Source organism: Erinaceus europaeus, chromosome 16, assembly GCF_950295315.1.
Source record: "Erinaceus europaeus chromosome 16, mEriEur2.1, whole genome shotgun sequence".
NCBI classification, from domain to species: domain Eukaryota; kingdom Metazoa; phylum Chordata; class Mammalia; order Eulipotyphla; family Erinaceidae; genus Erinaceus; species Erinaceus europaeus.
Genome location: NC_080177.1, coordinates 28,661,569 through 28,675,469, shown reverse-complemented (window position 1 = coordinate 28,675,469; position 13,901 = coordinate 28,661,569). Strand labels below are relative to the sequence as shown.

At 40.3% G+C, this 13,901-nt stretch overlaps 1 protein-coding gene across 1 annotated transcript in view; it reads left to right on the top strand.

The window, feature by feature from the left end:
• Positions 1-13,901, top strand: part of MTHFD1 (methylenetetrahydrofolate dehydrogenase, cyclohydrolase and formyltetrahydrofolate synthetase 1) — a 62,013-nt gene that overhangs the window by 44,011 nt on the left and 4,101 nt on the right. Inside the window, exons 20-26 of the mRNA XM_016191933.2 lie at positions 212-323; positions 760-899; positions 2,518-2,559; positions 8,236-8,336; positions 9,361-9,538; positions 12,474-12,581; positions 13,214-13,366. Of these exons, the coding sequence (XP_016047419.1) occupies positions 212-323; positions 760-899; positions 2,518-2,559; positions 8,236-8,336; positions 9,361-9,538; positions 12,474-12,581; positions 13,214-13,366 (834 nt within the window). The remainder of the gene's footprint in view (positions 1-211; positions 324-759; positions 900-2,517; positions 2,560-8,235; positions 8,337-9,360; positions 9,539-12,473; positions 12,582-13,213; positions 13,367-13,901) is intronic.

Below are 13,901 nucleotides of genomic sequence, written 5' to 3'. Positions count from 1 at the left end.
GTTGCAACATGCTTTTTTCTTGGGGAATCAGAGATCTTCTCATCCCACTCGTCTCTTTCTTCCCATTCTTCCTCATAGTAAGATTGGGACATAACTGAAATCTGTTTCCCCTTTGGGAAATCTTTTTCTTTTGGATCCTAATTAACTTTCCTGTCCTGGACTGTGATCCTGTTTTGAAGCAGGATTGCTCCTGATGTCTTTACGTTCACAGGGCACTCCAGTATTTGTTCACGCTGGGCCGTTTGCCAACATTGCACATGGGAATTCCTCTATCATTGCGGATCGGATTGCACTCAAGCTTGTTGGCCCTGAAGGGTTTGTAGGTGAGTACTTTTGCAATACCAGTGAAGAGAACAGAGAATGTTTTTCCTTTCACATCCAGGGAGTCAGAAAAAGACAGATACTAGATGATTTCACCCATGTGTGCAATATAAGGATTTAAAATTGATGAACATCCAAAACAAAATTAAAAAACTAAACCAGTGAACATCAATCAACAACAGAACTAAGGTTACTTGAGGTGAAAGGGAGTAGGGAAGGGAGATGGATATGCCATTATGAGAAACAATTTTAAGATGTCAGGTGAATCTGTTATCTTTATAATTCACTATTAAATCGTTAATAAAAACAGAAAAAAAATCAATAGATTTCTTATCTCCTTCAACAGCAACAATGAAGGAAGGAAGGAAGATGGTGGATGAAAAATAATATCAAAGGCATCAGAATATGTATTTCATATGGCTGCTTTTCTCCCTACAGTGACAGAAGCAGGATTTGGAGCAGACATTGGAATGGAAAAGTTTTTTAACATCAAATGTCGGTATTCTGGTCTCCGCCCTCATGTGGTGGTGCTTGTTGCCACTGTCAGGGCTCTCAAAATGCATGGAGGTGGCCCCACGGTAAGGACTAAGAGTTAGAGGAGTTCTGATTCTTGAAAATGGCTAACAGGAAGTTGATGCCTTATTCTGTTTTTTCTTCATGCTGCTCTTTATAATTAATAGGGTGCCCAAAGCAAGGGCATTTCAGATAGCTCTTAAGCTGTAGCTTTATTTACTTAGGCACTACTAGCTCTCAACATTCTTTTAAAAAATAAATAAATACATAAATAAAATAAAAAGCCAAAATGGCTTCATGGCCTACCTTTCTAAGGAAAACATGATAGTATCTAAACACACACACTTTAATGTTTAGTGAAACACAACATTGAATCCCATTTCCCCTCTATAAATAGTGACCCAGGCAGGCAGCCAACCACACCACTGAGCTCAGATAGGTCGGCTGCTTCCTGGGTGGTGCATGCCAGATGGGACCACCAGCAGCCTGGAGTGGGAGGGAGAAAAGTAGCTATGCGCAGGACTGCAGGTACCATAGAGACAGCTTAGGACTAGTTTACCTTCAACTTCAACTTGAGTTTTGCATTTTCCTAAATTCTTGCTGGTTAGAAATTAAACTTTTTATCCCATTGCTTTAATGCCTCTAATGCATGCATGTAAAGACATGGTGTTATTTTTCAGAAATTATTTGAAGAACTTATTAAATACCTGTCTCCAGGGCAGGGGTAGATAGCATAATGGTTATTCAAAGAGACTTTCATGCTTGAGGCTCCAAAGTCCCTGGTTCAATCTCCTGCATCACCATAAACCAGAACAGTCTCCAGAGGCCTGTCTATTCCTTGGGAAATGAGCTGTTTCTCACCCACAGATTAAAATCAGCATTTCTTGGTGCAGTAATGGGTTTTTTCCTAGGATAGAAGTTCTTAAGCATTCTAGTCTCAGAACTGTAGATGCTTGAAAAATTACTGGGGCATGAAAGAAGTTTTGTTTAAATGAGTTATATCTATTGATTGACATTTACTCTTTAAGAAATAAACACTGAATTCCACACTAATAAAACATTTTAAAATGAAAACCTATTATAATTCCTCCCAAATTTTAAGCATTGTACATTTTAAGCCCTCTTCAGAATCTAACTTCATTGAAACTTTGAATTCTCTTGAGCTTTTGGCCTCTTATACTATCACACGCCACGTAATCTTTGGAAAAGTTGATTGTTCACTCAGTGAGGAAATGAGAGTGGAAAGGCTCATAATACCTTAATATATATGGACACAGAGCCCACGGTGAGGGCCAAAGCCATAACACAACCCCAGCACAATTTCCAGTCTTACTTCAGAATGGCCTGTGCATGACTGACAGCTGCCATTTCCCCTATACGTTCCTCACTGCCATGTGCTTCTCTCACTGAACTTACTGCCCGGGCCTTCAGAATCCCTTCCCCCATCTATCTCCCTTTCTCACCTCCTTGACTCAAGCCACAAAAGTCTCCTGCTTTGCTCAGAGCAACCTTTGTTTCCATGTTTAAAAATAAAGCCTTGTTCCTTAGAGCAAGAAAGCCCTAAATTGCTATATATCACCCCTAGGCGTGGAGTTTCTGACCTTTAACACACAAGTTAATACAAGATAGTAAAAACGAGTTATAAGTAGAAAATGCCTCTGACTTTATTTCCTTTTCTTCCAGGTAACAGCTGGCCTGCCTCTTCCCAAGGATTACATAGAGGAGGTAATTTATTTATTTATTTATTTTTTTGCAAGATTTATGAAATTTATTTATTATTTCTTTTTTTTTTAAATTTTTTATTTAAGAAAGGATTAGTGAACAAAAACATAAGGTAGAAGGGGTACAACTCCACACAATTCCCACCACCCAATCCCCATAATCCCCCCCTCCCATGGTAGCTTTCCCATTCTCTAGCCCTCTGGGAGCATGGACCCAGGGTCATTGAGGGTTGCAGAAGGTAGAAGGTCTGGCTTCTGTAATTGCTTCCCCGCTGAACATGGGCATTGACTGGTCGGTCCATACTCCCAGTCTGCCTCTCTCTTTCCCTAGTAAGGTGTGTCTCTGGGGAAGCTGAGCTCCAGGACACATTGGTGGGGTCTTCAAAGAGGAGGTAATTTAAAATAATTTCAGATTACTTGTCCTAGTAGCACTACACCCTGAATCAGTATTACTTGGAAAAGAACTAGGGTAGCTCTTGCTCCTGAAAGCAAAAGATACTAAAGCAGTGTGCTAAAGAAAGAAAGAAAGAAAGAAAAAAAAATTTTTTTTTAATCAGAGCTTTGGCTTATAGTGGTGCTGGGGTTTGAATCTGGGACGTCAGAGCTTCAAGCTTCAAAATCTTTTTGTTTGGATAACCTCTAAGCAATCGCCCCTGCCTGAAGAATTTTTATGAAATAGAAAAGAAAAACAGATTTTCCCCATATTTGATGCCAGTAAGACTAGTAGTTGCTTCTTAACAAGGATCAGTTTTTCCTCCAGATCTAGAAATACTTTTTAAAGGTTTGATTTTTTTAAATCTTTATTTATTGGATAGAGACAGCCAGAAATTGAGAGAGAAGGGGGACTTAGGAAGGGAGAAAGACACCTGCAGCCCTGCCTCACCACTCACAAAGCTTTCCCCTTACAGATGGGGACCAGGGGCTCAAACCCAGGTCCTTACGCACTGTAACATATATACTCAATCAGGTATGCCACCACCCAGCCCCTAGAAATATATATATTTATTTATTTATTTATTCCCTTTTGTTGTCCTTGTTGTTTTATAACAATAAACGGTTATTATTGATGTCGTCGAGAGGGGGAGAGAAAGATAGAGACCTGCAGACCTGCTTTACCTCCTGTGAAGCGACTCCCCTGCAGGTGGGGAGCCAGGGGCTCAAACTAGGATCCTTATGCCAGTCTTTGCACTTTGTGCCATGTGCGCTTAACCTGCTGCGCTACCGCCCGACTCCCTAGAAATACATGTTTTTTAATTGTTACAGCTTGAGGCAGGCAGTGCTGCTGGCGTCTAGAGGGCAGGGCTACTGGTAAACTACTACATGGCACAGGACAGTCCTCACTACAAAGAATTATTTGGTTCCAAAATATTAGTAACAAGAAGGTCGGGAGCCCTCTACTAGACTAATGGAAGTGTCCTTCATTGTCTTTCTTGCATTAGTTGGCTCATCCTTAAATGAAATTCAGATCAGAAGCAACTTGGACCTTTTAATTTATTATCATTACTGATTTAATATTTGTCTATAAAATCCTAAGATTTAAGGTGTAGAATTGCACCCCCATGGCTCACCCAACACGCCACCAAACTTTCTCTCCCCAACAAAATAGTAACCAGTTTGGTTACTATTTTGGTTCACTTCCTTTAGTTTCTGTGCCACAGATGAGTGAAACTGTCAGGTGGTCTTTGATATCACTTCACTTTGTATAGTCACCTATAAAATCGATCCTTTTTGTCATTGCCAGGGCTTCACTGCTCTGGCTCAACTTTTTAATGTAGGAAGTATGGGTGAGAGTGAGGGTAAAATGGGACACGACATAGCGCCAAAGCTTCTTCCAGTGTGATGGGGACCAGGTTTAAACCTCAGTCAAGTGCATAGAAAAGCAGGCACACTATCTAAGTGAGCTATTTTGTTGACCCTGAAGTATTTTTTATACTGCAGATTTTTTTTTTTTTAATGTGGTATTAGGGCCTCGCACATATGTGATGGCAATTGCCCAGTGGCCTTCCCTGGTCCAATCTTCTAATGCTGTTTTGTTTGAGAGAGGAGGGGCCAGGTGGCACACCTGGTAGACTACACACGTTACTATATGAAAGGACCTAAGTTCAAGCCCCCAGTCACTACCTGTAAGAGGGAAAACTTCACAAGCAGTGAAGCAGTGCTGTAGGTATCTCTCTCTCCCCTCTCAACTTTTCTGTCTATTCAAAAAAAGAAAGGGAAGAAATGGCCACCAAGAACAGTGGACTCACCACGTAGGCACCAAGCCCCACCGATAGCCCTGATAAGAAAAGAAAAAAAGAAGGGAAAAGAGAGACAAGAAAAAAAGAAGGGAAAAGAGAGACCATAGCATCGCTGCAACATCCATAGAGCTCCCCTGGTGCTGGCCTTGGTACCTGTGTGGTGCCAGGACTCAACCCCGGGACCTTGTGTGTGGTAAGGCATGTTCCCTATAGGGTAAGCCGTGTCTGACTCCTGGCGCTACCTAATAAGCCTCCTTCAGCCACTCATTCATCATTTTAAGATCCACGTGTTACAATTTCATACTACTCAGGGACTAGATGATAGGTTTACCTGATGGAGGGCTTTCTTTCCCATGTGTAAGACCTTGGACTGGAGTGCCAGCACTGCATGGGAACATCACAGATGGCACAGGAGGAACTCCATGGATGGTGGCACAATGCTCTGGTGTCTCTGCCTCTCTCTCTCAGAGGATGAAATAAGTAACCCCAAGATATCATTTAGCAGTAGTGAGGCTCTGGGTTCACTCACCAGTGCCACATAGAAATAGAGAAATAAACTCAGTAAAGGGCTGCAGCAGTCAGGATCCTGATTCTATTTCTAGATGATGCTTTCATGAGCTAATGCAATTTATAGCATCAAGCAGGAGCTCAAGGGAGAGTTGTGAGCTCTATCCATTTTATATTTATATCACTTACCGACATCACTAGAGCCAGTTTGGGGCAGTTATTTGAAAGACAGATTCCTGAATGAGATGATCAGGTCAGCTACTGTCATCGTTAATTCTGGGCTTTTTTTGTTTGTTTGTTTTTTTGTGAGGCTTTTAAATTGTCATGCAGTACAGGGTCACTGTTCAAGCCTGAAATGAGGTATTTTAAAAGTAGCTAGAAAAGAACTGTTGCCTTCTTGAGTCTGCCTGGCTTCTGAGTTATGATTTGCCTTTTATGGTCATTTGTCTGATTCACGCGTAGGAGGGCAATTCACAGTTCTGGCCCTCCTGGCACCCCGCAGCCTTTCCTGTGTCTAATTAGAGTGACTGCCCCTAACTGGCCCAGCTGGTGTCTTCATTTAAGAAATTCTACTTATTTAAAACTGTTCTCAATCAGTCTTACATATTAATTGGTTTTCATGTGACTAGAGGTAAAGAATTTGCAGTTCTCTTTGGAATATCAACTAAAATCTAATCTTAGGTTCAATTATCAAAAGGATAAAAGCATGAGTCTTCTTTATAATGATAACAGTGTTTTCTGCCTTTAACTTCCCCTCCTCTTTTCCTTTTCTTTTTTTTTTTTAATATGGAATAACTGAACACTATTATTACTGGATTTTCCTCATGATCTAGTGTATATATTTTTATATGAGAATGTTATATATAGTGTTTAATGTACTTAAAAGTTTATAATATGACATGCTCTGTGTAAAAACAGTTACAATGCAAAAACATATGATTCTCAGTTCCCTCAACAGTTTATCATTTATTTCTTGACATTTAAAAATAATTATTTATGCAACAACTAGGGCAACAAAAAGGGGGAAAAATGGCCTCCAGGAGCGGTGGATTCATGGTGCAGGCACCGAGCCCAACAATAACCCTGGAGGAAAAAAAATAATAATTATTATTATTATTTATTTTTAGATAGAGACAGAGAGAAACTAAGAGGGAGATAGGGACACCTGCAGTGCTTTTTCAGTGCCTAAGAAGCTTCCACCCTGCAAGTAGGGACCAGGGGCTTGAACGTGGGCCCTTGTACATTGTAACATGTGTACTCTATCTAAAGTATGCTACCGCCTGGTTCTCTTCAACAATTTTTTTTAATTCATAAGTTACACATGTTTGAATTTGTCCAAAACTGGTATTATAATCTTCATAGTTAAGCAACTTTAGACTATCTTTGAAATGTTAATTACAGATTGTCTCCTTTTTATAACATACACATGGAAATATTCACTGAATGTATATATAATCATTCACTGACTCAGTCTTCTATTGAAAGAGGTTTGCATTGTCTGCAGTTTTCCAGTGCTGCAAGCACTGCTGCAGTAAACATCTCTAAAAAGAATCCTTCATTACTTTAATCTAAGTGTATTTTGTTCTGAAAAATGGCATTTTTATGGTCCAGCATATATATGGCTCAGTGGTTGAGCACCTGCCTTTCATATATAAGGCTCTGGGCTTGATTGCTGGCTCCACGGAGAGCAGCAAAGGGAGCTCTACCTACACATGGTAGATGATGTTTGTGTTCTCTCTCTCTTCCCCCCCATCTCTCTTTCACTTTTTCTAATTTAAAAGATTTTTTTTTTTTAATTTAGGTCAGGATGGTGGCTTGGTGATAATGTACATACCAGAGTTCTCTCTCCAGCACTGCATCTTTTCAAAAGAGCCTTTACCTTACTTCTGTTATTATTAGTAAACATTTTTTCTTTTATCTTTTTCTGCAATCAGGGATATTATTTGGACTTGGTACCAGCACTATAAAGCCACTGCACCCAGCAGCCATTTTTTTTCCTTTCCTTTTTCTTTTTTCTGTTTTTTTATTGACTAGGACAGAGAGAAATTGAGAGGGGAGGGAGAAAGAGAGACACTTGCAGCCCTACTTCATCTCTCATGAAGTGTCCCTCCTATCAGTGAGGAGCCGGGGCTTGAACCCACATCCTTATGCTTTATCTGTCTTTATCTTTTTGTCCTAATTGTATGTTGTTCCTAGCAATTGCTCATGATTAAGATATTTGAAATTAGGGGCTAGGGAAACAGCATGATTTTGCAAAAGACTTTCATGCCCTAGACTCTAAGGTCTCATGTTCAACCCCCAGCAGAACTAGGCAGTGCTCTGATTGGTCTGTTTGTTTACCTACCTATCATTAAAATAAGATATTTTAAAAATATACTTGAAAATAGCACTTATAGTTTGTGTTGCCTTTATTATTTTTTTTTATTATTTATTGGATTGAGACAGAAATCAAGAGGGAAAGGGGTGATAGGGAAAGAGAGAGACAACTGCAACACTGCTTCACCACTCAAAAAGCTTTTCTCCTGCAGGCGCTCAAACCTTGTGCATTGTAACATGTGCATTCAGCCTGGTGTGCCACCACCCCACCGCTGGCTGTAGAATTAACATGGGTTTATATGTACAGTATAAATAAACATCTTATTTAACAGCAGCTCACTCCCTTTAAACAGCAAATAAGCTGTTCTTGCAAATTCACCTGTACTCATGTTTTTGGTATAACCAGAAAAAAAGCACAGTTGATGTTAAAGGCTCCACAGAACACAGTGGAGTCGTGCAAGGAATCTTGTGATTCTTCTGATCTTCTCTGCCTAGTTGTCCTGACAGTGTCTGACCACTGGTTTGAGGAGACTTTTTCTCTTTTAAGCAGAACCTGTACTCCTTTGCAGCTTTGCTCTCTGACTTCACAGACCTTTCACTGATTTTTTTCCCCCCCGTAGAACCTGGAGTTGGTTGAAAAGGGCTTTAGCAACCTGAAGAAACAAATTGAAAATGCCAGAATGTTTGGAGTTCCAGTGGTAGTAGCTGTGAATGCATTCAAGTAAGTTCAAAGTGTAAATGTCAGGGAGTGAGGTGGGTGAAAATTTGTCAGAAATCACCTCCTAGAGCTACTACTTTTAGCTTTATTCTGTTTTTTGATTACTGCTGTTTGTGGTAAGGCCTTAAGCAGCCATATGAGAGCCTGGAATATGACAGGCACCACACACATCACAACAAACACATCACTCACTGAAGATCAAGAATCAGGTTTAAATTCCAAGGGTCAGGGGGTTGGGCGGTGGTGCACCGGGTTAAGTGCACATAGTATAAATTCCCAGGACCCTTCCTTCATGAGGTGAAGTGGATAAAACATAAACCTAATGCCAAATGTACTTATTAGTCTCAAAGGCCTTTTGTGCTAACAGAAGGTCATAGCCCTACTGAGTTCTGTGACTTTACAGGTTTGGTGGGGTGTTGTCTTGACAAAGAGTTGAATGTATTGAGCTGGAAGTGTTCCTGTGAGAAAGCTTGTGTGGGCTGTCTACGTATTGTAATGCTCATTTGGGTTCTTGTAATGGTCTAATCATAGCAGAATGAAAAGCAAAATATTTAAATACTAGTGTTTATTGAAACCTTATTGTGCCTAGAATGTTCTAACTATTTTGCATGAATTTACCCTAAACCTCATGATATTCCAGTGAAGAATTTGTTTTGATTACTCCTGTTTCATGAGGTAATCAAGACACATGATGATTAAGTAATTAATGAAAGCTATCCAGCCAGTAGGTTATGGAACCAGAATTCCAACCCAGGTTATACTATTTGATTAATGTCCATTTTTTAGTGACTAATCTCCATGTGTTTTACTTATTTATTTTAAAGATGTATTAACATGAGAGAAGTCGAAAGCATCACCCTGGCACACTCGATACTGGGATTGGAACTGACGACCTTATGTTATTGAATCCAAGACTCTAGCCACTGCACCACCTCCTAGACCTCCTATAAATTTTAATGAGAAAGAAAAGACAGATGCTGTCTCTGACTATCATAAGCACTTTAGTATGAAGTATTGTCTTTTACAGGACAGATACAGAGACTGAGCTGGACCTTGTCAGCCGCCTTGCCAAAGAACATGGGGCTTTTGATGCTGTCAAGTGCACTCACTGGGCAGAAGGGGGCAAGGGTGCTTTGGCCCTGGCTCAGGCTGTCCAAAGAGCAGCTCTGGCACCCAGTAGCTTCCAGCTCCTATATGATGTCAAGGTGAGTTTGAACAGTGAGGTTTCTGTGTGACTGTCTCATTAGAGCCCTGTGTTTAGCACCTTGAACCCTGTGGGTTTGTTTCCATATAAGTGAATTAAATGACCATAGTCTGAACTCTGAACTCTAGACAGCTCTTATCAAAGCATGCAGTCTTCCATCCAAGACACCCAGGGAAGTTGGCTCACATCCTACCTTTTGAAAATGCTCATAGTATAGTTCTTTTGCTGGCTGAAGAGTGGGTTGTATATAGTACCAAGGGTGTAATTTACTGCCACCTTTAACCCAAGCCACCAAAGAAGTTATGAACAGCTGAAAAGAGGTAGTATAGGGCTGGTGAAATGCTCTGCCCTGTGAGCCTAGAGCCCACCACGTTGAAGGAAACTTCGGTGCTGTGGTTTCTTTCACTATCTCTGCCTCTGTCTCTAGCTAAAAAGAAAAGAACAGAATAGAGGCTATATCAAGCTCAAAAGTTGTGACCTCTTTCCAGTAGTAAGGGAAAAGTATGTGTTCATTAGCTCCTTACAAACAGGGCTGCCTCTAGTTCAGAGAAACACCCAGGTTCATAATCAATGCACCCTAGCAGACTTCAGCATTTGTCATCACTGAGTAAATAATACTATGTCTAGCTTAAGTACTGCTTATTTCTGGGATATAGTAAAGTTAGTTCAAAGAAAGAATGATCTTATAGGGTTGTATTTTGTTTTCAGTTCTCTGTCTCATATATTTCAGGACACAGTTGGCCATCATAACAATGGGAACTTTGTTAAAAGACATGAAATGAATGAAAGCTATTTCTGCTTATATATTCTCTCTCTTTTTTTTTTTAATATTTATTTTCCCTTTTGTTACCCTTCTTGTTTTATTGTTGTAGTTAATGATGTCGTTGTTGTTGGATAGGACACAGAGAAATGGAGAGAGAAGGGGAAGACAGAGAGGAGGGGGAGAGAAAGACAGACACCTGCAGACCTCACCACCTGTGAAGCGACTCCCCTGCAGGTGGGGAGCTGGGGGCTCAAACCAGGATCCTGAAGCCGGTTCTTGCGCTTTGCACCACCTGCGCTTAACCTGCTGCGCTACCGCCCGACTCCCTATATTCTCTCTTTTAAATATTATTTAATTATATGGGGTAGAGACAGAGAAATTGAGTGGGGAGAAGGAAATAGAGAGGGAAAGAGACAGAGAGACACCTGCAGCCTTGCTTCACCTCTCTTGAAAGTTTGCCCTGTCAGGTGGGGCCCAGGGGCTTGAACCCGGGTCCTTGTGCACTTTAATGTATGTGCTTAACCCACCTGGCCCCTCTGCTTATATATTCTCTAAGCTGGTTTGGGGATTAATTTTAAAAAGGTAGCTATAGAAAGGTGAAAGGAGGCTGGGGAAATAGCTCCATCTGTTAGAGCATCAGCTTGCATGCCAGAGCTGAATAACCTTCTCTCTCCCCTCATTCTTTCTCATAATAACTATTTTTTAAATTTTTTTTATATTTTCCCTTTTGTTGCCCTTGTTTTTCATTGTTGTACTTATTGTTGGTGGTAGTGTCATCGTTGTTAGATAGGACAGAGAGAAATGGAGAGAGGAAGGGAAGACAGAGAGGGGGAGAGAAAGATAGACACCTGCAGACCTGCTTCACTGCCTGTGAAGTGACTCCCTTGTAGGTGGGGAGCTGGGGGCTTAAACTGGGATCCTTATGCCGGTCCTTGCACTTTGCTCCATGTGCGCTTAAGCTGCTGTGCTACCTCCCGACTCCCCATAATAACTACTTTTAAATATTTATTTATTTAAGGGTCTGGGTGGTGGCACACCTGGTTGAGTACACATGTTAAAATGCTTAAGGACCCAGATTTAAACCCCCAGCCCTCACCTACTGGAGGGAAGCTTCCTGAGTGGTTGAAGCAGTGATGCAGGTGTCTCTCTCTATCTCTCTACCAAGAAAAGTATTATTATTATTGAGGGAGAGATGCACAAAAATGTAGAGAAAAAAACAGAGCACTGATCAGCTCTGGCTTATGTTGGTCCTGAGGTTTGAACTTGGGACTTCAGGACCTTAGGCATGAAATTCTTTTGCTTAACGATTATACTGTCTCCTCAAATCCCATAATAAATATTTTCTGATAAATAACAAAAAATGGGAGGTGAAAGAAACCCTGTTACTTTTGAATTTTTACATTCTTTTGTTTCTCTTTATCCCTTTCAGATATCAATGCAATTAACATTCTCCTGTTAACATTTTTCTATTCAGCATTAGTTTTATAGACTGTTTTGAAAGTCTGTTCAAATAATCATCTTTTTAGGAAATACCATAAACAAGAATTTGTGTATAAGCACTTTTGCTAAAACTCCCCACCCATAGTGAACAAATTAAGAACTCCAGTGTTGGGAGTCTGGCGGTAGCACAGCGGGTTAAGCGCATGTGGTGCAAAGCGTTAATGGACAGGCTTAAGGATCCCGGTTCGAGCCCCCAGCTCCCCACCTGCAGGGGAGTCACTTCACAGGTGGTGAAGCAGGTCTGCAGGTGTCTGTCTTTCTCTCCCCCTCTCTGTCTTCCCCTCCTCTCTCCATTTCTCTCTGTCCTATCCAACAATGATGACATCAAGAACAACAATAACTACAACAATAAAAAAAACAAGGGCAACAAAAGGGAATAAATAAATAAAATAAATATTTTTTTTTTAAAAAAAAAAAAGAACTCCAGTGTTTCCCAGCCTCTCTCTCTCTTGTCTGTCTGCTTCATAAAATGAATAAAATAAAACCTTATTTTAAAAAAATATATTGAATTTGGCCTTAAAATGTTTCCAGCTCACATAAACCACAAGCTATTTGCTTATCTGCTAAGTATATAAGAACCCTTTAGGGATTATGATTGGAATGTGGCCTTGTCTCACTTAAGCATCATCATATGCATACAATCATCGTCTCTCCTGTCTTCCCTTTGTCCCAGCTCCCAGTTGAAGATAAAATCAGAATCATTGCACAGAAGATCTATGGGGCAGATGACATTGAATTGCTACCAGAAGCTCAGCACAAAGCTGAAGTCTACACAAAGCAGGTAGATATTGGTTGGTTCTTTCAACTTCACAAAGCAGCTTTTGCAGTCGGAATCCCTGTGATCCCTCAGCCCTATCAAGCACTCACCACTTCACTTCTATGGATAGCCATCTCTCTCCTCTGAAATACTCAGTTTGGTTTAGGCCACTCAGTCCCAAGTTCTTTATAATAGCCAGTGATGGAATACGAGCATGTGCAAAGCCATAAGGAAATAGTGACTGTCCTATTAAAATATTCAGAGTCTGCCTTTACTTTGTGTCCTCACTCCAAATTACTGTTTTCGATTAACTTTATAATTTTAAATTGACAGTGCTTAGATAAATTATATAGTAATTTTCCTATATTGTATAGGTAAGGAGAACATATCTGCAGAATACTGTTGTGACTATTTACATCCTTCTGACAGATTTGCTTTCTTTTGTTAATCTGTTGAAAAAGTCATGACTGATTTTTTTTTTTGCATAGAAATATCAACCATGACTTTTCCAACAACTCAATATAACTAAGCTGAAGGTTGTTAAAATAGAAATGAATATAAAGGTAATTAAAGACTCAGTGCTATTGTTAAGCCGCGATGTTGTATTGTCAGCTTTTTTGTTCTACTTCTGTTTTTCTGTTTCCTTCTTTGCCCAGGGCTTTGGGAATCTGCCCATCTGCATGGCCAAAACACACTTGTCCTTGTCTCATAATCCAGAACAAAAAGGTGCACCTACTGGCTTTGTCCTGCCCATTCGAGACATCCGTGCCAGTGTCGGGGCTGGCTTTCTGTACCCGTTGGTAGGAACAGTAAGTACTGCAAATGGAGGGGTGGGTGCTTGTTTGCCTGTTGCTCATCTTGAATTAAGTACTAAACGCTGTTAAGTAAATGTCAAGTGAGTAGAATTTGTTGCTGAGAAGAATGTTGGAATCAAGTTAAGTTTAATCCCTTTGCTATAGACCAGGGGTAGGGAAATTTTTTTTCTGCCAGTGGCCACTTGAATGTTTATATTATTCAAGGTGAATTGCCAGATACCTCTTATAGATTTGTACTTACTAAAGGAAGAAAATTGCTATTAGCAAAAAAATAAAATTAAAAAAATAAATGAGTACATGTATTCACAGTATGAACTAACTTGTTGGCCCCTTGCCCAAATTTCCCCCCAGACTTACCTATCTGCACACTGTATTTTGTATGTATCTACTCCAAACCAACACACCTGTAAAATATATCAATGGATCTCTTTTTGTAGTTATGTTATAGTAAGAAGCTATTAGAAGGTGACATCATAGAGTTGCAAGTGCCTACTAACATTAAAGCTATTCCAGCTTCATCCGTGCCAGT